The sequence below is a fragment of the Lissotriton helveticus genome, chromosome 10 (genome assembly GCF_964261635.1).
Source record: "Lissotriton helveticus chromosome 10, aLisHel1.1, whole genome shotgun sequence".
Classification (NCBI taxonomy): domain Eukaryota; kingdom Metazoa; phylum Chordata; class Amphibia; order Caudata; family Salamandridae; genus Lissotriton; species Lissotriton helveticus.
Genome location: NC_136071.1, coordinates 528,647,520 through 528,669,981, shown reverse-complemented (window position 1 = coordinate 528,669,981; position 22,462 = coordinate 528,647,520). Strand labels below are relative to the sequence as shown.

At 44.6% G+C, this 22,462-nt stretch overlaps 1 protein-coding gene across 3 annotated transcripts in view; it reads left to right on the top strand.

Moving 5' to 3' along the window:
* RHBDF1 (rhomboid 5 homolog 1) overlaps positions 1-22,226 on the top strand; it is a 488,528-nt gene extending 466,302 nt beyond the window's left edge. For all 3 annotated transcript variants that reach the window (XM_078663071.1, XM_078663072.1, XM_078663073.1), the window contains 4 exons: positions 1,076-1,151; positions 6,176-6,276; positions 17,881-18,034; positions 21,026-22,226. In XM_078663071.1, the coding sequence (XP_078519197.1) occupies positions 1,076-1,151; positions 6,176-6,276; positions 17,881-18,034; positions 21,026-21,445 (751 nt within the window). In that variant the 3' untranslated portion in view covers positions 21,446-22,226. The remainder of the gene's footprint in view (positions 1-1,075; positions 1,152-6,175; positions 6,277-17,880; positions 18,035-21,025) is intronic.
* The last annotated feature ends 236 nt before the right edge of the window (positions 22,227-22,462 follow it).

The following is a 22,462-nucleotide window of genomic DNA, read 5'->3' as shown; positions in this document are numbered from 1 at the left end:
TATCAAAAGATTGATCCAGCAGTACTATAGCAATGTGTGCAGTGTTACGTCAGGCACTGGTGCATTCTGGGGTTTGGCGTGAAATGTGCAAAAGTATCAGGTTTGGTGTGTACATGTTAGTGCAAATCATTAGCAACACTAGGGGTGGGCAAACCAACACATTTCCAAGGGATGGGGGAGCGAGAGCCACGCCAAGAGCTTGGCTTGGCTCTCACAGTCCACGCACGAGCAGAGCCTTGAAAATATTTGGCACCTAAATCTTGCAACAAACATCATGTAAAGTATGAGAACGTCTCTTCAGAGTACAAACGTGTATTTCTTGAACATGTGGCAGTGTTTCACCTTAGTACATCGGATTAGATCACTGTATTGAAAGTGATCGTTTTTAAACATGAACTTAGAAGTACCCTGCTCTCAGACGAACTACAGTGTCATTAGTGAACTAAGTGGCATTATTTATCCTAAGTTCCCTGTATCCGGGCTAGATTCTTATCATACATGGCAATATTACAGTGTATTAAACCAAAACACAAGATTTTTTTGCATAGTGCATCCTGTGTTCACGGTGCTCTCATATGTGATCATGAATGAATAAGGAGACTCCGTTAACTAAAGTTTTTGTCTAGGATCACATCATTTGGTTAAGTGGAAAAGCTGGGTTTGAGCTTCTTTTTCTAGTTTCAGTTTGTGCAACTCAGCCACTTAAAATGGGTATCTCGGTCTTTCTCTTTCTCACATGCGATGTTAATGCTCGGTCTTTAATTCGTGGTGCATGAGGTGCAGGCAGAAGACACATGAAAACTGAGCTCATTTTGGGCTCGATGTTCCAAGAGGACCTCGAGCTGAGCCAGAGCCCGGCGTCTGACTGGAGCCCAGCTCGAGCTTTCAGTGGCTCGCCCACCTCTAACCAACACCTCTGATGCAACGTGCATGCGGCAGTGATACCTGCTTGTACTTATAGAATGCATGGTGTAAATACTGCAAATACAGACAGCTTGTTTTCAGCTTTTAATGTTTTCCTAAAATGAGGATTTATAATGTATGGTACATTTAAACAAATATGATTCTTTTAAAGGTGCGAAATTACATCCAGAGAATACTGTGATTTTATGAGAGGATATTTCCACGAAGAGGCAACGCTCTGTTCCCAGGTAAACTTTTGTATGTTTTTGGTTCAGTCACTGATTTCAATGTTTCCAAATCACAGCTGTGCAGCACATTCAATGCAAATCCTGGAGCCTCATTTAAACCATTCAGATATCGCTGAATAGCAAGATATATTAACTTTGATCTAGCAGTTGCTCGTATGCCATGAGAGACCTATACCCATGTACCTCACTTAGGCACAGCGGCTGCACGGATCATGTATGAAAATAGTCCCTATATAGCATTCCTCTTCCCCACTCCTGCAAGGCAGCTCAGCTGGCACTTACAGTTTTAATATGTGAATCTTAGTGGCCGCAGGACAAATCTTTAGCAAGTTGGGTTGATGTCCATCTTCTGAGCTAAAAAAAATTAAAATGGAAAATTGAACTATGTATGTTTTTGTAAAAACAATGGAATTAATGATGTGCTGTAAAAATATTTTGGATTCTAAGTGAATTTCTTCTAACAATGTGTTACGATTTTCTATGTAAAAGTCGTTTTTTTTAATCATGTTTAAAGATGAGAAATATTTGAATACACTCCTTACGTCACTACGTATGAGATCAATCCATGTTTAGTATTACTCGGTCTTCTTTAATATGAGATCCGATGCAATGTGCCTCATCAGTTGTTTGCCATGGTTCAACCATGCATCCTTTGACAGTCTACTGTTCCGCCATGCACGCTAGGAATGGTCCACTTAAAGGGACTGTGTCACTTCCAGGCAGGACATAGCCTGAGAGCGGAAGTGAGACCGGAGGGGGATCACGACATTACGTGGTCAGTGACAATGAAGAAATATATTGAAATCACGGGGACTCTAAATAATGTTTGATGTCTTGTAAAAGAGGATGTGCACTCGTTGGTGTCCCTTCAAGAAAGATAATTATTCCATGTATATTATGGATATAATAGTGATAGTATTTATCCCAAAATATAGCACTCGATTCCATTCACACAAACTTGGTTTTTGCAGTATATGAAAAAAGTGTATTCAAAACAACTTTTACCACAATACACGTCATCTTTAAAATAGGTGTACAATTCCAAGAAAATAATATGAAGTTTCTTATTTGCACTATCACTCAAGTGAATTCCTGCCACTCCTCTAGCCACATTCTGTCCCCCTATATCGCCTTTCCTAATTTCTTTTATTATCATAAGTTTTGTAAATACACTGCAGCACTGCCCTTAACAGCACTATACTCAATACAAATTACACCAGTTCACTTTATGATAAATAAAGTCTTTATCCACTTTTTGCATTTCATTGTTACCAATTTTACATTTATATAAACATGTTACCGCACAACTAAAATTTGGCCAGTAGGTGGCAGTAAATGAACATTTCCAATTCAAGTGCTCTAAGAAATAAAATTGGAACTTATTGTTGTGATCCACTTACCTACAGAATGATTACAAGAACTCTCAAGCCATGTCCACGCACTGCAGGCCTGATTCACAAAGGTAAACTCCACTTTTAAGTATGTTTACACTTTTTAGTAATTTTACTACTTTCCAGTATTCACAAACTGCACTTTTCCAGCAGCTTACAACTTACATTTTTGTAGTAAGTGCAGCACTACACATAGCCAACCACTGTTACTGCAACATCTTGCCAAAGAAAATAATGGTGGTAGAGACATACTGCAAAAATTGTAAGTTACTATGAAAGTGCAGTTGTGAATACCGAAAGGTAATAAACTTACTCAAAAGTGTAAGTTACTGCAAAGTGCAGTTTGTGAATAGCACTTTGTAGTATGTTTTGTAGTAGTACCACGGAACCACAAAATAAAGTGCAGTTGGTGAATCAGGCCCCCTCTTTTTAAGGTAAAAACTGATGAAAGCATATCTTTAGCAAATAACACAGCCTGTGGGAGTCTCAATGCCTCCCTTTGTCATCCGCCAGAACTATCATGCTGATGTGTGTTACAGATTCTGCTCCAGCTCCGAGGCTCTAATGTAACTTTGTCTTGGCAAGGGTCTCCAACCTTTTCTGTAGTGAGAGCTACATCTGGTCACTGAAAATCATTGTGAGCAACTGAAGGCCAAGCCACTCGTGCAATGTTACCAGACACCCCCACGTCCAGTTTATTTGAATGTAAGCCTAATGTCCTTACAGCCTAAGACTAGGGTTGGAACAAAATACTTGGGCTAGGGGTACTGTGAAAGGACTGCCATTTGTGTCAGTGACAGTGTTGCCTTTGGGGGTGTATGAACGTGTGTGCTTGTGATTGGGATAAATGTGTATGGGTGACTGAGAGCCTATGTCGTATGCACTTGTGGCATTGGAATACCTTTCGTCATATGTGGTACCGTTACATGTTAATACAAACAAATAACCATTTTTTTACATGGGAAAAAGTTCAAGCCTAAAAAACGTTCTGACATTTTTTTCATGATTTGAAAATTTTTCGCCACTTAAAATTTCTCCCACTTAAAATAATTGCTGTATTTTTGAGTTATAAATAGAACACTGTGTCTACCAGCCACTGGGAGCAAGATGCCTGCTGTGTGTAAAAGCTACACTTTGAAATGGAAGAAAATTAACCTGAAGAGTTAACTTTATGTTTATAAGGATTCCATAAAACTCTTCATTTAAATAATCCCTTTTCCCATTGTCACATTCACAAACCCCAGGCATCTTGCTGCCAGTGGCCTGTTGACAAGCTGTCATGTCTATAACAGAAAAGTACAGCCATTTATTTAAATAGGAAGAATTTAAAGTGAAGAAACATGCTTCATAAAACACCAAGGGGGTCATTAGGACAGCGGGCGGACTTTGCCCGCCCGCCATCCTCGTGGTAATAGGGACCGCCCGCCATAAGGGCGGGGGTCCCGTGGGGGGTATTAGGATGTGCCCGCCACAGTGGCGGGCACATCCTGTATTTTTAGCATTGTGGCGGGCGGTGCTCTCTGCACTGCCCGCCACAATGCTAAAAATGCATTTCAGCATTTGCATTTACAAAGCGGCAGGCACAGCGCGGTGCCTGCCGCTTTGTAAATGCAAATGAAGGGGGGTACCACAGGTACCCCCATGTGCACCCCCATCTATACTTCACTCTGGGGGCCAGCAGGGGGCCCCCAGAGTGAAGACCGCATGCCTTTCCGTGGCGGCATCGCCGCCGCGGAAAGGCACCTAAATACACACATCATAATATGGCTGGCAGTGTCTGATAGACACCGCCACCATATTATTCCTTTTCTGCCCCGGCCGCAAGGTGACCGGGGCGAAAAAGCGGCGGACGGTCTCTCCGTCCGCTAAGGTCCCCCCCCGCCATACTAATATGGTGGGGGGGGAAACTAGTGTGGATGTTGGGCGGATTGCCTCCGCCAGGCCGGCGGTGGCTACCGCCAGCCTGGCGGAGGCAATCCGCCAGACATCGTAATGACCCCCTAAGATGCAATTGGCTTAATTGAAAGTGGGGAAAAACATTCAGGCTTAATGTTTCATAGAAATATTTTTCTTCACTTCAAATGTTTCCCATTTAAAAAAGAGGACTATATTTTTCAGGTATAAATATGGCACAGTATCTACTGGCTTCTGGGAGCAAGAGCCCTGTTGTTTGTAAATGCAACGCTTTCAAATGGGAGAACATTTAAATATTAATCATTAAGGTAACTTTTCATTTCAATCTTCTACCATTTATAAGTGTTCAGAAACAAACTCCAATATTGAGCTGATCAGTACTTATTTATGAGCTAAATACCTCAGTGCTTCAGTTCTTCACCTCTGTGCCCTGGGTCCTAAATCTTACTCCAGCACTACTCACTATCAGGCCCTGATATGTCCAGCATGAAAATAAGAATGTAAAATAAACACAGCCGTCCTTCAACTGGTTGACATTGTATAGTTAGGCCTGAGTGCTGGCACAGCCTAAGATCTGTAGGCAGAGTCAGCTTGCACTAACCCATTTTTCCTGTTAGATCCGCCTAAAACAGAACCAACAATTAACCATGAAAGTGTGGAGAGTATGTGGCGTAATGGCCTGACCTGCCGACTTTGGAGCTGGGGAACCAAGTTCAAGTCGCAGCATCGGCTCAACATCCTATGATTCTGAACAAATCACTTATTTTCCCCGTGCCTACCATAAATGAATGTGTACTCAACTGGTGCTCATGAAAAGCACTGGTGTTGATGATTAAGTGCCAGTGCTGAGCACCGGACACCACTGGCTTAAATTAAGCACTGACCTCCACTATTTTCCAGTTCTCTTGCACCATTCATTTAAAGTGAGTGATTCACAGTGGTCATCAGTCAGGCTGTCATTTCTCTCCCTAGCATATGGTTTTTGACACTTGCCCCAAAGGCACATGGATTTTCATCATTGTTTACTTGCAGCCTGGTAATTGGTGCCAAAGAGAATGTCAATTTGACAGATATTCATTAATGGATTGTAACTAGATGGATGTCTGATGCAGCCATATGATGACTTAGATATAGGTCTCTAAAGAGGAAGGTGGGCTAGTGGGGAGTGTCTGCGCTGAGAGTGAAGAAATGGAAAATAATACATGAGAGAGGAAGGCAGATGGTCAAGCCATGCACCAAGGGAGGATGTAGTTACAGAGGGTGTGTGGGGTTGAGGGGGTCGACAGGAAATTATGGTGCAGGCCAGTGACTGGCTAAGAGTAAGTGAGGCAGAAAAAATCTTTACTACCATTCCCACTGGTCTTTATTTCCATCTGTCTTGCCTTCAGTAACCAGTTAAGCTCACCCCAGCCTGTTGAGTGTTTCAAGTATGTATCGCAAAGCCTAACAAAGGTGACATACATGGATTCTGTGCTATATCGCAGAAAATAAAAATAAACAAATATGATTCTTACTATACAAGTGTGGGAACAGTTTTTTTCTAAAAATCAGAGAAGTTATTTTCCACTTTCACTTTTAGAAGTAATCGCCTAACGGAGCTGCACGATTGGTGTAACCTCTGCATGGAACCAAACATGCTAAATTATCCCCAAGGTATCAAGCACGCCATGTGACTTTTTAAAACGCGATTCATTTTTTTGTCTACATTGTATGTTTCAGGTGCACTGTATGGATGACGTATGCGGACTCCTTCCCTTCCTGAATCCTGAGATTCCCGATCAGTTCTACAGGCTTTGGCTGTCCTTGTTTCTCCATGCAGGGCAAGTATTGACCATTGACACGAGTACTTTTCCACAAACAGCCAGTAGCTTCTGACAAGAGTTGTTTAGCGCCCTGCGGGTGTTAATGCTGACCTTTAAGTACAGCCATACTTCACAGCACAAATTGTTGCACCTCAGAGCCTGATTCTCAGAGCCATTTTTCAGCCGTGACACATATGTTTACCTCGTAGATTGGCTTAGTTTCGCCCAGGCAGTAATTGACAGAAGAATCCAGGGCTGACGGGCATGAATGGTTTGCCCCCGAAGCGGAGGCCGAGAATCTGCAGCAGGGAACTGCCTTTACAACGCTGGCATTACCACGCGCTGCCATTACTACACTGCTTTTACAACGCAAATCGTTTCAACGACTTGCGCTGGAGGGCTCTGTTGGACAAGGAAGAGTTTAATTTTCTATTCCAACACCTTCCCTACTGTAACGTGGGCTGGAGTTGGAATAGAAAATTAAACTATTCCACTATCCAGCACTTACAGCGCAAGTCGTTGTAACGACTTGCGTTGTAAATACAGCGTTGTAATGGCACGCGTGGTAATAGCCCACGTTGTACTGTCATACAACCATCTGCAGCAGTGGATCCCAAAGTGTGGGAGTGGGTGGATCAAGACATACTTGCTGTGAACATTTGTGAGCACCTATCAACTCCTGAGTTTGTTGACATTCATCAACTCCGATTCGACCCCACCGCCCTTTTCCCATTCAGGAAATAGTCATAGTTTTACTTCAGCCAAGGCTTCTCTCCCAAGATGAGAAGGTATGACCAAGAACCAAGATGGCCGCCTGGTAGGAGCTCCTGTGAGAGCTCCCGGTACTAGGGATCCCAATTCTGGGCTTTATCCCTCTTAAGTACCCACCAGTCAGGGAGATCTACTACCCAAAAGTAACTGGATTGCCGAGTAACTGGATGAAAAAAAAAAAAAAAGAAACTGGTTCTGACGCTTACCTGCTTGACGTAGTCGGGAGCCTGCGAGGATCTGTGATCTCCCCTCATCCTCGCCGGACTGCTCCTGGACGCCTTGGGATCGATTCAATTCTGTGGATTCCTCCTGGGCGCTCGCCTGCAGACACCCCCATCACCTCGCCGGGACTGGGAGGCTGGTGCTCGGGGACGGAGAATTGCTCGGCGGGTCGGTGCGGAGGGTCGGAGCTGGCTGGAGCCTGTGGAGCTGCTGGGGGACTCTCACAAGCCTGGTCGACCGCGGCTAGAGCCTGCCCCGCTTCACTGTGCTGCCACGTTTCCCCTCGGGACGGAGATCCGGACCTTCGGGCGCTGCGCTGATTAGAGGCGCGGTTGCAGGGCTGCAAAAGGAGCAGCGGAAGCAAGCACCGTGAGAGACCCGGGGTGAGCCTCCCTGAGACGCCTGGCATCAGGCGCTGCGTGGATCAGCAGGGCTGCATGGGCAGCATCGGGAGCAGGCACCGTGAGACACCCGGTGTGAGCCACCACTGAGACGCCTGGCAACAATCAGCAGTATAAGACGCCTGGCGGTGCGGGACCCCCGTGCTCTCATGGCACAGCAGACACTGGTTGCGTGCCCCCCCCCCATGATATTGCGTGTGGTTAGGGGTGCACGCGAGGGCATGCTGGCAGCCGGGGAGCCTGTACCCAAGGACAGGAAGGACTAAGAGCCCATATCACCACCAGTTTATAAGTGTGCTCTACGCCTGACTGCTCACTGCGAGCTGAGCCCTGCGCCTCACAGCGACGCCGGAGGAGGCGGACAGTGTTGGTGACGGATGGAATCGACTCCCGCCCGACTCCCGCCGCCCCTGCAGCAGAGGAGTCCTGGCGGTGTGGAGGGCTGAGAGGGGCCGCGGGTTGATGCACCGGGAGCCCTACGGACCTAGCGGAAGGTCACGGGAGGCTGTGGACGCCCCACCCGACACGCAGGGGTGTAGTGTGACAAATGGAGCTGAGGAAGTACAACAAGGGGTGACACAGTTTCTGGCAGCGGACCTGAGTGAGCTAAGCTCCGCCTGAACGAGGAGCAGCGAAAAGGTACTTTGTTTTTGTGCTTTTGCCATCAGTCCTATTTAAAAACCCATTGCTTAAAATGGCGGGCTTCCAAGTTTCAAAAAGCTAAGGCAATAAATCACCGCCTGTGGTCACGAGGCTCCTCGAGATAAGGCTCCCTCGAGCAGGAAAGTGAAACTGCCCTCCCGGCTCACAAAGCAACCACAATAAACAGAGGACTAAGGTTTCTTCCCCCCTCTATGTGGCGGCCATTTTGACGATTCTCTTCCTCTCGGGCCGCCATCTTGGACTAGTCAATATCGCTGGGCTATTAACTGATTCACTTCACTTCACCTTATAAACTGTCACTAAGAACTTACCACCTCAGACTAAGCCCAACTACTTTACTCTGGCGCACGCCCATCTGTGTCTTGTAACCGACTGCTTGCATGTGTATTCTGCTGTTTATTTTTATATCTGTATATTTTATCCATAGATTTGCATTTTATCAGAACTATTCCTCCAACTGTACTCTGCACTACTTTACACTACTGCTACCTCATATAATGTAGGTTTATATTTTTTATCAAAACTACTCCCCCAAGTATACCCTGCTCTACCTTACATAATGCTGCAACCTGCACCCATTGGTGGTCTATAGTGTCCCTGAACTATTCCTCCAATTGTACTCTGCACTACCACTTTACACAACTCTGCAACCGCACTGCACTACCACAAGTATTCACTTTACCTATCCTTCATGTAATGCACCGACTGCACATATGCCTGTCGTCTCACTAGTGTATCTTTCTGCCCGCTAGTGCTGTGCCATCCCTGATCCTGATAGCCGGCGGTATTTGCATGTGCATCTTGCTCCGGCATATCACTAGGGCCCACTAACCCCTGCGCTATACTGCCACCATACCAACATGGAGCTCAGCGGCAAACACACATATAAAATAAACTACCCTCCCGTGCTCACCAAAAAAGCTACTAAACGCTTTAAACACGACTTCCTTAGGTCTCACCCAGAAATACCCTTTGCCGACACCTACTTCTCATCGGTCAATGGACCCTTGAACACCGACATCATTTTCCACACCACACGCAGAGCGCAATGGAAAAAAGTGTTCCTCACCCTATTCACCGTCTCTATCTCCCGGAAATCCGCACATGGCGTAACACTTTCCATCACATCGTCCCAACTCCTCCCAGGCAGAACCACAGTCACTATATACAACAACGGGATTGTCTTAATTCAAGCGACAGACAGAAACCTGGAACTACTTGACAACATGTTCCCCTCTCTCAAAGAGCACCTTTCCAATCCTCGGACTTGCACGCATATCACCCCCTGTCCTACCTCTCCTAACGTCACAGCTCCCACCCTCAACACTCCTAACCCAGTGCAGCAGCAAGAAGACACGCACCTCACCTTCACACCCTGCTCCACAATCAATCACCTGCCCGTCCCAGCTACCCCTCCCCGCCCCTCATACACAGACTTAGACCTGGTCCCTCCACACACCACTCTCTTTCCCAGCCCCCCTACTAACCTCCCTACCTCCGCTCATCCTCCTGTCTCCCCCCCCACACTCTGCACTCCCGTACCTTCCCCCGCACATTTTTTATCAGAGCACCCCTCCTCCCCCAATGGCACCCCACACATCATGACTCTCTCTCCGACTTCCGCCCCCCCCACACTTAGCACTCCCGCCACGCCTAGCCTGTATCCCTCCCTCAACCTCCCACCCCCCTCGCTCACTCCTCAATATTCCACCTCCTCCCCCACAACAGCCAGCCTTCACATCGCCCCCTTATTCCCTTCCCCCCTAGCGCGGATGCGCCTCCCAACAACACCTATCCTCTCGCTAACGCCCCCAACACCCACACCAGCCCCGCCTCTCCACCCGGACTGCCCCCTGTCAACGTATTCGCCGATTCAGCACCAGTACCCTCCCCCAACACCGCGCCCATCATCACCTTGGACATTATCATGTCCACCCTCCTCCAACTGAAAGAGGAATTTCACTCCATTAAAGAGTTGCTCATCACACACCCCATCAGACACCCCCTCCCCATCACCACCCGTCCCACACCTAACACCACGTCCCCCTCACCGCCTTCTCGCCCTACCACACAACTCTCCACACACCGGACTTCTATCCCCCCTCGCAACACCAACAATCGCAATAACAATTGCAATCTCTTTACTACCAAGCGCAATATTCCTCCTTCCTCTACACCTAACAACACTTCCTCCACACCTCCTTCTCGCCTCATCACACATCCTTCCCCAACTTGGACTTCTACCCCTTTTTGCAATACCACCAATCGCCCCAGACGCACCACCAACACGATCTCTGACCTTGACGTACACACCCTTCTCCACTCTTACGACCCGGCTCCCCAAAAGCCACTAGCTACCAACAACATGTCCATCCCAACGATTATATCTAACGACCTCAGGCACCTAAAGGATAACAACAGAGGCGCTGTCCCCAACAACCTCACTAATGTACCCCTCGTTTTGGAATCTTCCTCCACCCTATGCACCCCTAGCCTTAAATGCATACTTCTCAACTGCAGATCGGCCCAAAGACATTCCACGGAGGTCGCCGAACTCATCATGTCCCTGGAATTGGACCTAGCCATCCTGACTGAAACATGGCTGTCTGACACCTCCACACCTATACTGGATATCCTAGTCCCCCCCAATTACTGTATCATTAGACTTGACAGGGACAAAAAGATAGGCGGTGGAATTGCCTGCATTCACAGAAGCAACCTCTCAGTCTCCAAAGTGACCGTCTCCTCTCTTACTTCCTGTGAATACCTCTGCCTTGATATCATCAGCGAAAGCAAACCGGTATGTTCACTACACATTATATACCACCCTCCTGGGGACAATCTCTCCTTCTTCCAACAACTCATGGACACAATTACAGCCAACTCAGGACGTCAGCACACCCAAATTTTCCTTGGTGACTTCAATCTCCACTGGAATGACAACAGTGACACAGTGGTAAACAGCCTCAAAAGCTTTCTCAACGCACTTGATCTCAACCAAATATGCAACAGCCCGACCCATAAGAGAGGTTCTACCCTTGACCTCATCATCTCCAAAGAGGGCGCTATTCAACTGGAGTCAATCCAACCTTGTGACTGGTCAGATCACCATATTGTCTCCTTCATCATCAAGGAAAAAACCAGACTTAATTCAGTTCAACCCCCTAAGCACAAAGTGTGGAAAAGAGACTTGAAGAAACTCAACCCAAACTCCCTACCACCTAATAGCTGCAATCGGCTACTTCCCCCTCCTGGCGTTACAGACGTTCAACTTCTGACTGACCACTATCTCAATACTATGTCCACAATAATCGATGAGGTGGCGCCCATGCAACTGAAAAGAGTCTCGTCCAAAAAGACTTCCAACCCATGGTATGACGGAAGCCTCAATGAGGATAGACGGGCGATGCGAATGGCAGAGCGCACCTGGAGGTCAGCCCCTTCTGCAGTACACCTAAAAAATCTAAAGAAACAGAGAAACGCCTATTTCAGGAAAATAAAACGCTCAAAAAGAGACTTCTTCAGCCTCCAGCTCGCCCAAGCTAAAAACCGTCCAAGAAAACTGTTTGAGTTAGTCAGAACTCAATCCAAAGAGCATCCCCAGACAATCAGCTCCATGGACGTTACTCCTTCCTGCGAAGACTTCTCTGCCTTCTTTACCCAAAAAACTGAGAGACTAAGAAGCGATCTCCTCAATGACGCTATCCTGTACTCCAACCCCCGACACTCAGCAATACCTCAACCAAAGAACAATGCTACTTGGTCTTCCTTTGACACTTACTCCGTAGAAGAAATTGGCAGACTGCTCAGCGCCTTGAAACCTTCCAATCACCTCTCTGACCCCCTTCCTGCTAGCACTGTAAAAGACTTCTCCCCTTGGCTTCTCCCACTCTGGTCTAAGATTATCAATAGCTCTCTTCAACAAGGATCCATCCCCAACGCCCTCAAAGTAGGCCAAGTCACACCGCTACTAAAAAAACCAACAGCAGACCCCACTGATCTAAACAACTACCGCCCTATTACAAACATTCCCACTCTCGCTAAACTGTTGGAAAAATGCGTTCAACTACAACTGACTAAACACATAGATAAGTTTAATCTCCTAAACGCTCATCAGTCAGGCTTCCGAGCAGGGCACAGCACCGAAACTGCCATGACTCACATAGTGGACGATGCCCTCCAAATCCTAGACCAAAACGATACCTGTCTCCTCATCCTTCTGGATCTCTCCTCAGCATTCGATACAGTTAAACATGAGAACTTACTCGAACTGTTAAACACAAGAATGGGCATATCAGGGACTGTGCTAAAGTGGTTCACCTCATTTCTACACAACCGGACACAAAGAATCAAAAGCAACAACCTGCTGTCATCTCCGGTTCCAGTATCGCTAGGCGTCCCTCAAGGATCCTCCCTCTCCCCAACACTGTTCAACCTAGTTATGGAACCTCTCACCACGTTGCTACAGGCTTCTAATGTGCACTTTCACATGTATGCCGACGACACCCAACTTTATCTTAAAATACAATCTCCCAAGGACATCTTGCTGCTGAACACCACGATCAGTAACACCCAATCCTGGCTTGCAGAGAATCACCTCAAACTCAATGCTCTGAAGACCGAGTTTCTCCTGATCTCACCTCCCGCTAAAATATCAACGGCTCAAACATGGCTTAAGCAATTAACGGCTCTAAATGTACAGCCCATCGTAGTAGACTCTGCAAAATCTTTAGGCATAACACTTGACACCAATCTCAACATGCAGCAGCACATCAGCAAGGCAACCAAAGGAGCGAACTTCCAAATCAATACCCTGAGAAAACTTAAACCATTCCTTCCTGCCAAAGACTTCCAAACTGCAGTACAATCTATAGTCATCCCGCACATAGAATACGGTTGCACCGCCCTCTGCGGGCTCCCCCTAACTACGACGGCACCCCTAAGAGCGTCCCTTAACGCCGCAGCGAGACTCGTCACAGGCTCAAAAAAACACTCACATATCTCCCCGGACTTTAAATCACTGAACTGGCTACCTTTTGAAGCCAGAATCCAACTGAAAATCACATGCATGACACACAAGGCTGTGCATCTGAATTCACCCGCCTACCTCACTCAAAAGTTGACAATTTCGGGTGGCTCCCGAACTACTAGGAGCACAAGCAATCTGTTGCTGAAACCCCGAAGATTTCGGAAGGAAAAAACGTATAAACGCTCCTTTTCAGGAATGGCGCCCAGGATCTGGAACTCACTCCCTCCTGAAACAAGGCTCATCACCTCCAACACTATCTTTAAGAAGGAAGTTAAAGCGATCCTCATGGCAAAATACACATGACCTATTTCTACGTATCACTCATGAATCTGCGCTGTAAGTCCTGCCCGTCCATGGCCTATTGTACCCTGTATTAACGAATTACGTATTGTATACGCTCACTCCTTGTATTCTGTTATAATGTTGGATGCACCTGGTTGATTATGTTTACTGTTATATTGTTGACGCACCTGGTTGACTTTGCACACTTTACCCTCTCCACCTCAACGATCCTTACTTCCCTTCTACTCGCACCTGTGGGTCTTTACATCCTGCACACACCCACCTCAACTAGGCCCACCTTTAAACTCTAGATACTCTAAAGACGCTTAAGCAAGTATATGCTCCTTGCTATTGCACTTTATGCTATTGACACAACTGTTTGTCTATACTCAGTGTACCTACATTACCACACCTATGACCTACCTCATGTCCTTTGACCTACCTATGTAACTAGCACCTTGTACCTAACTACCTCATATATTACTTTGTATATTCGCTTCTTTACTTTGTATTTTTACTTTGTATATTCTACTTTGTATTTTTTACTTGTAAAGCGCTCTGATATCTGCAAAGATCTTGTTCGCGCTGTATAAAACTCTCAAAATAAATAAAATAGTTAGTAGCTACAAATACAGTTAAATCAATGTACAGATGATACAGGTACTGCGCAGCAGTGTTAATGAGTCAACGACTCTGCAGCAACTGACAAAGGTAATGCTTAAACATTCCAACAAGGAGTGAGACAACACAATGGTTCCACAAGTCCCACTGGGTGACTGAAACATCAACGCAGCACTCACTACTACAGAAATGGAGAACAGATCACCTTTAGACTAGAAAAACTGAAAATGCACAGTGTACATTTATCACTGGGTTACACTTCTCCGGTGCCTAATGTACATTATATGCAGAAATGAAAGAGCGCGGAAATGTGCCCCATCACATTTCTAGGGAGCTTCCCCATCTACTACTGGGAAGGTTTGGGGATTCGCAAAAGTAGTAAATAGTCGCCTTTTTGTAGAAGTACTAGTAGGGGTGCAGACATCACAAGAGTCTAGAGACCATTGACAGAATCTAATTGTAAGCCCTCAGTTTCCTTTCCCTGTCCAGGTTTCTTTTCACTTTGTACAATCTGGGCTCTCATGTACTGGGGTGGCCTTGCATGTATTCACTTTAAAGATGGAGTATTTCGACCAACTAATTGACCTAAATGATAATGGAGGCCTCAGAGAGGAATAAGGCAATGAGAGTGAACTCCTGCGGCTGAATTAAATATTCTCAATACCTGTTTTGCTTATGTTGAGCATTTGTAGCATCATCGGACATATAAGGCAACACACGTTTCTGTCTTCCAGTCCACATTTACTGTTGGCTTCATTGGAGGCCCAGGCATAGGGCGGTTAACTCCCACTGTCTTCCTCATGTTTGTACATGGAGCAAGGGTTCATTAGGCAGCACAGAGCTGGATGAGAAGTTTTCTGCAAAGTTTGTCATCTTTTTCCAGCATGTTCCCTTAGGAAAGCTAAACACTGCCCTTGGTTTTGGCGCTTTAATAAAGTGCTGTCAGTGGTGTTGATGGGCGGTATTGATCAGGTGCAAAGGAGAGTAGTGAATTGAATTTGAAGATAAGAGAATACATCGGTATTCAAATGCAAATGCTGATTTGTTGTAAGAGGGCTGTGGTGCACTTCGCAAAGGATTGTTTTAGAAGGAGAAATAGTTGAGAGCCCCTTGCGGCGAACCAAGTTTTAATTTGTCAGCCATTCTCTCAAGCATACATGTTAGCCATTTAAGCAGTAGTCCAAGAATTCCAAAAATATTTCTTTCAGTAAAGCTGGAGCCTTAGGCTAACCCGAAGCGGTATTAAGACATGGGAGCAAACCCAAGGGTTAAGAGTTGCTATTGCTGGAATATACTGGACATGAGTAAAAAGGGGCCAAAACTATAAATTCCCAAAAAATGAATACATGCTTTTTCACTCATGGGAATGGCAACCCTTGGGCCATAGAAGGTGCTGTTTGAGATTGGCCATGAGGTGTTGGAGTGGTTTAGCAAAGGTTAAATCGTCAGAAATAGTAAAGATGGAGCTGGGATCCTGGGTAAAGGTATGACACTCTCCATATTCTACAACATAAAGAGCCTAATTAAGAGTCTGGCAGTCCTCAGACCACCATGAGACGCAAACGCACCAGGAAACCGCAGTCCCCTGGCGGTGGCGCCATGGTCCTGAGGCTGCAATATTCTTGGTGGGACCACCAGGGTACCACCACACATATTACAAGTTACGAGTTTCAACTGCAATCATAACCGTGGCAGAGAGTAAACAAAAGGGGACCTACAGGGCCCCCTGGTGCCTCACACCATGTGGATGCACACAACATATGTCCCCCTGTGTGCATGCACACCAGTTTCTACAAACAATTTTTGGCGTTCCCATTGAAGTGCCTATTTTTAGAGGCACCGCTGTGGGAACTAAAAAAAAAGCCTGCCAGACAGGAGAAAACTCCTAATCTTGCGAGTGGCCTGACCACAGCTTTTGTGCAGCGGGAGCGCATCGGTTGCATACTGCCCACTCCCACTCCTCTAAAAGTTGTAATCAGGTCCAAAGTGTTGAACACTTCAGGCAAACACACTAGCCTGTAGCTGTTGAACCATCTTCCCCATAATGAATGGGAGACCATGTTCCACAATTACCTACATATTTCAGTGATCATACCTACAGAAACAAAGCGATCACAGCAGTTGGGAGAAACAATGCACTATCACTTGAATCACTGATTCTCACAATAGGACTATCCTGCATTATTTAATTGATAGTAAAAGCAGGTCAGTCACATCCAATATTCAAACACCTACAATGTGATTTACAATGGTGAACAAACAGCAATTACAGGCAGGTTGCTTAAGACATAACCTTTGTTAAGAGCAAAGCAAATGCAGATAGCAATACAATACAACAAACGAACATTGCAAGCAAAAAAGTGCACACATCAAATGAGTATTCTCTGCTAAAAGACAGCTGTGGCATCATATTTACTGTAATGGAAGATGTGCACACAAATCACACACAACCAGTATAAAAGTACAGGCGCCAGCATCAATGCCCATTCCATACTATTGTCTCCCAGTAAACTAAAAAAAATCCATGCTATAGCGTGGATTTTCAGTAAACAAAAAACAGGACTAATACACGTCAATTTAAAAAGTACACTCTAAGGTTAATCACACCAAGAACATCCATCCGTGATTTATCTTGAAATGATGCATACTCATGAAAAAGATAAAGGGAACTTAGTCACTCATCTCTGAATCAAGAAGGAAGAAAGCTAGAAATGCACAGTTTGTCAGTGAAATTCGACAAGACCCAACTTTCACACTGCACATACTTAAAACATGCTCTTCGTCAATTATATTGAAGCAGGGTCTGGCCCAGAGCCTAAAGGACTTGACAGGGTATATATACCCAAGGACCAGGAAAGACGCTACTAACCCTGCAGAAGGAGCCTACACACCTCTGTCCTTAATACATATTGATGGTACAATTCTAGACTAAGTAATACCTTGTAGAGTGTGTCCAGTTCTCCACTAAGTAGAGTAGCATGGCAAAGAAGACAAACACGGTGAAAACCTCAACCCCATACACATGTAGCTCCGCCTGGCACGCCAACTGATGCAATACCCCAAGAGGAGGTAGAAAGCACCCCGGAAAGGTAGAAGGACAACACCCCTGGTCTTGGTCTTCACCAGTCAGAATACATATAGAAATCCTAACCAAACATGGACTCCGGCAGTGAGCTCCTTCTACGCACATAAGCCGTCAAGGCATCATCTTCACAAATCCTTATGGGTCAGCAGTTTCTCTTCTAAAAAAAAAAAAAAGCTGTAGTCTGTTGTGGGGCACTGCTGAGACAGAAAGGAATTATTTGCCTGTATGTATGGCGATATTCTATATATGCACGTGCTGGCATTCCAAATGTTAATACCCCTCCCTATAGCTCTTGGCCCAGACCGCAGCCTCTGAGTGTTTTTTGATTTTCTACATCTCTTTGGCAGATTTGGATTCCCTTTCACCAAAATAAGGAGTTATGTTTTCTTATGATTATTTGTAAAGCACGCGTCTCACCCTTGACTGTATCCTGGCTCACATGTAAATCTAAAGAAGCAAATATTAAATAGCTAATGAGGAGCAGTGGCCTTAAATATTTTACCTTATTTGATTAATTGTGTTATTGTCTTTGCATTCTTCCATTGCAGAATCCTTCACTGTTTAGTGTCCGTGTGTTTCCAGTTAACTATTTTACGAGACTTAGAAAAATTAGCAGGCTGGCACCGCATCTCCATCATCTACCTTCTCAGCGGGATCACCGGGAATCTCACCAGTTCTATATTCCTGCCCTACAGAGCGGAGGTAAATATCTATTGAACTTCATATAACATGGGACATTTCCTTACGAAGTTAAAAGCAATGTCAAGAATGAAAAATATGTTCTCAATTAAATAGATGTTTTCACCGTTGACTCGTCTTTTTTTACTGAAGAAAAGGTTTGGAACTTAAAAATCTCAGGTTACAGCATCGTAGTAGGGAAAAATTGGGACAGAAAAATATAAGTATAGTGTTAAGGGTTAAAGTTAGAGTTTGAATAAAAAAATAAGGGAAACGTAGTGATAGTCATAGGGTGAAGGAAAAGGAGACATACATAAGGTTAGGGTGGGTGACAGGTATTGCTTGAGGCAGGGGTGCCAACATAAGAAAAAAGGTGTCAAATCTAGGCAAGTTTTCAGAATAACCACTGATTATGCACAACAGTTAAATTTTGATTCACTGTATGTGCATTTATTTCATGTGGATATCTTCAAAATCGTTCTTTGACTCAGCTCTTTTGGGACAACCATGGAATAAGGAATAGGTGTAGTTGAAAAACAAAATCTACCTGGTAAAACCTTAAAACAAGCATTTGCAATGCAGTAGGTCTTGCAGTTATGTGCCTAAACACTGCTTGCAGGCTTTGTAAACACATAAATAAAAGGCATTAATATTTACAATCCCAAAAGCTCAAACTCTCGCAAATACGAGACCAATTGCATTGCAAATGTTTTTGTTTTGTTTTGCTTGCAGTACTTTCATTTGTTACAGTTTAAATCTTTGTGTAGTTAATGAGCGGCATGGCGCGCTGTTGAAAGAATAAAAAATGATAATGATTAAACAGGTAATTTATGCGAGATTCGCTAATGTGTGGCATGGCGTGCTGTTGGAAAATAGAAAAAGAATGATTTATAAGTGAATTTAAGCGAGATTCGTAAATACATAAAATACCGCAAATCCGTCATTTTTAATAACAAGCAAAACAGCAGTGGTGGGGTCCTGAGAGCAGTATGGGAGCCAAGAAAACTGCGTGCGCCCCGCTTTGCCTCCTCCCAAAGGAGGGAGCCGACGTTGTCTCTACTCCTTGTCCCGCGTTGTAAAAAAAAAGCAAGCTGTGTGGAAAGAAAGGCGAGTGCTGCCTTTGTGAAACTTAAAGCGCACTGAAAATAAACACAAGGGGGCATATTTACAAGCCCCTTTCACTTCTTTTGCGCCGGCGTTGCGTCACTTTTGTGACGCATCAACGGCGCAAAAGAAGCGCCAAGGTGTGGGGTATTTACAACGTGACGCATCTGGGAGATGTGTCACGTTGTAAAGCTCTGCGCCAGAAGGAGGCATTCCTGCGCGGGGGGGGGGGGCGTTCCGGCGCAGGAACGCCTCTTGAAAGTGGCTGAGTGAAATCTACAAGATTTCACTCAGTCATTTTGGTGCCCATGCTGCGTCAAAACCCTGCGCCTGCTTGAAGCAGGCGTAAGGATTGACGCAGCATTAGAATAATAGGGCCCCCCAGCATTGCTGGAGCTGCGTCGTGCTTTCGACGCAACTCCAGTAATGCAACACTTTTACAGCACAGATGCGTGAAGTATCTGTGCCGTTTTTTTCCCCATGGTGCGCCGCATTATAAATGCAGCGCAACCATGTTGGCGTAGGCATGGCGCACAATAAGTGGCGCATCCCTGCTGATATGCAGGGATGCGCCACTTATTAGTGACCCCTAGAAGTGACCGCCATTGCTTGAGCAGCGGCGTCTTTGCTGAAGTGCAAGTGCGGAGCTAGTTGGAAAAAACAAGATTAATTAAAATCCAAGGGAGCCTGCTGTGAGGGGAAAAAGCGGCCCCCGCTTCCGGTGCCTGCTGTGAGATAAAAAAGCAGCAAGGGCCTGCTGTGAAGAAAAAAAGCAGCAGCCGCTATTGTTTGTAATATGCCTGTGTTAGGAGTGGCGTGCGGTGCTAAATGATTACAAAGTTAATTTCCAAACAAGCCTACTGTGAGGAAAAAAAGCTGTGGCTGACATTGTTTATATTGCGCCCATGCTAGTTGTGGCGTGCTGTGCATTACAAAAGCGGGAGCCTGCGGTGAAAATAAAAGTGGCGTCCGCCATTGTTTGTATTGCACTGTGCTTTTCTGAAACATTAAGCACCGTGCCCCAGTAATGAGGAGCAGCGGAGCAGAAAGTTTAAAAGCGGTCCCCGGGCAATGAGGAGCAGAGAGTTGAAAAGCTGTTTCCCGGGCGATGAGGAGCAGAGAGTTGAAAATTGGTCCCCTGCAGGAAAGTATCTACTATGTGCAATAGTAGAATGTCATTTAAAAAAAAAATTGCTCACAGACTGTAAATAAAACACATTGAGTAACAACACGTAAAAGGGCCAGTCCTTATGGGAGGTTATAAAAGGAGAACAGGAGGTACTAAGGAGGGACTACTAAGCCTATTCACGAATGAAAAGCAACCATTTAGAAAGGACAGCAACAGGAGCCAATTGAAAAGATGTGCGGAACATGGGCGGATTTTCAAGTCCATACCTGAATACAGCATGTCTCGAAGAGACAGCTCAAGCGCGGCCTAGGCGAGACCTAAAAAGAACAGGATAAGGGATTATGGGAGGTGCTCGGGTCTTCCATTAAATAGAAAAAAACATGCTATATCACATATTCAAAGATAACCAAACAAGATGATGGCTTTAAAAAGGATAGAAAAGTGGATGTGAAAATGTAAAACCGAGCAATCTTTATGACCTGGTACCTGTGTAAATTTCACGATTTGAGAATTGTTTACTAAGCTTTCATAGTATATCTTTGAAATGAAATGTGCTAGTAAGCTCTCAAAGTTTATGTAAAGTCGATGTTTTGATCTTGCAAAAGTGCTCAACAAAAGAAAATGTAGCTCATTTCACTGCAGATGTTTTAATATGAGACTTGTGGATGCAGGCTGAAAGACCAAGTGTATGCCTTTTTTATGTTTGTTGTTAAATGAATGATAATGATGAACTGCTTAAATGTGCCATCTGTTTAGTTTATTAATCTGTTGTCCCTTGGTAGGTTGGCCCAGCAGGATCTCAGTTTGGAATTCTGGCGTGTCTCTTTGTGGAACTCTTTCAGAGTTGGCAGATTCTGGCAAGTCCTTGGCGTGCATTCTTCAAACTGCTGGCAGTTGTACTTTTCTTGTTTGCATTTGGCCTTCTTCCTTGGATCGACAACTTTGCACACATTTCAGGCTTCATCAGTGGATTTTTTTTATCTTTTGCCTTCTTACCATATATTAGTTTTGGCAGGTTTGACCTGTATCGGAAACGCTGCCAGATTATCATATTCCTGCTTATATTTTTTGGACTGTTCTCAGGATTAGTGGTTTTGTTCTATTTTTACCCAATCAAGTGTGAATGGTGCGAGTACCTCACTTGTATTCCATTTACCGATAAATTTTGTGAGAAATATGATCTTGACGCTCAGCTTCATTAAAAAAATGGACCTGCTTTTCTATGCTGGAAAGTGAAATTTTTATGATATTATAAATCCCGGAACAGTTTTTAATTATCTGAAAAGTTTGATCATCAACTCTGACATTTAATTAAAATGCAATATTTAGCACTTGACAAAGCCATTTGTGCCTTGTCTTAAGACACCTGACTTTTCTGAATACAGAACAATTGTGCCTTACTGTAGTTCACTTTATTGAACCATTTTGTGTTGCCATATTTTTGTAATACTAATTTCAGTACTCTGTAACCAGTTGTGTTTACTACTGCTATGGTGGTGATTAAATTTACGAAGTAGCGTTTTAGCTACCACTAACTGATGCAAAACAAAAAAGAAAAGTGTACGACTGTTTGTCTTATTTATTTTCACCCAAGGAATATTTCTTTTGTGATTCCTTAAACTGTTCTGGAAACAGTAGAATTACCAGTCTTGGCCATTTTTGATCTTAGTATTTTTTTGGGGGTCAGCAGTTACAAAAATATACCATTCCTAACTTAGGTCTGTCATCCTTCTTTGCCTGGTCAAAAGTGAACAATGTGTACTTTGCCACTGTCAGTGCTGGTTCTATAATCAGCTGAAGGAATGAAAATTGAGCACCGACAGCTACCACAACAAATTCTATTGCATACAGGTTTCTTTTAAAACAATAATTATTTCATCCTACAATGTCTTGTAATTGAAGAACTTGCAATATGGTTGTTTAATATTCTGTACATTTCCAGAAACAATAAGGTTCCAGGTTATTAAAGAAATAACATTTTTACAAGTGTGTCCCCTTTGTTTTAAAATATTTGTGATACTATTGATGACCACACCTGTGAAATGTTTCTGCCAGAATTTGGAAAGCTTTATCGCAAAAGGAAGGCATACTTGAAAACGAAGGGATCGCCAGCCTAATTAATTTTCTTTAGTGATATACTTCTGGAGATTATAAGCAGTAGACTGAAAACGTCAAGTAACACCTTGATGCCCAAATGTTTTCAGGCGCTATTTAGCTCA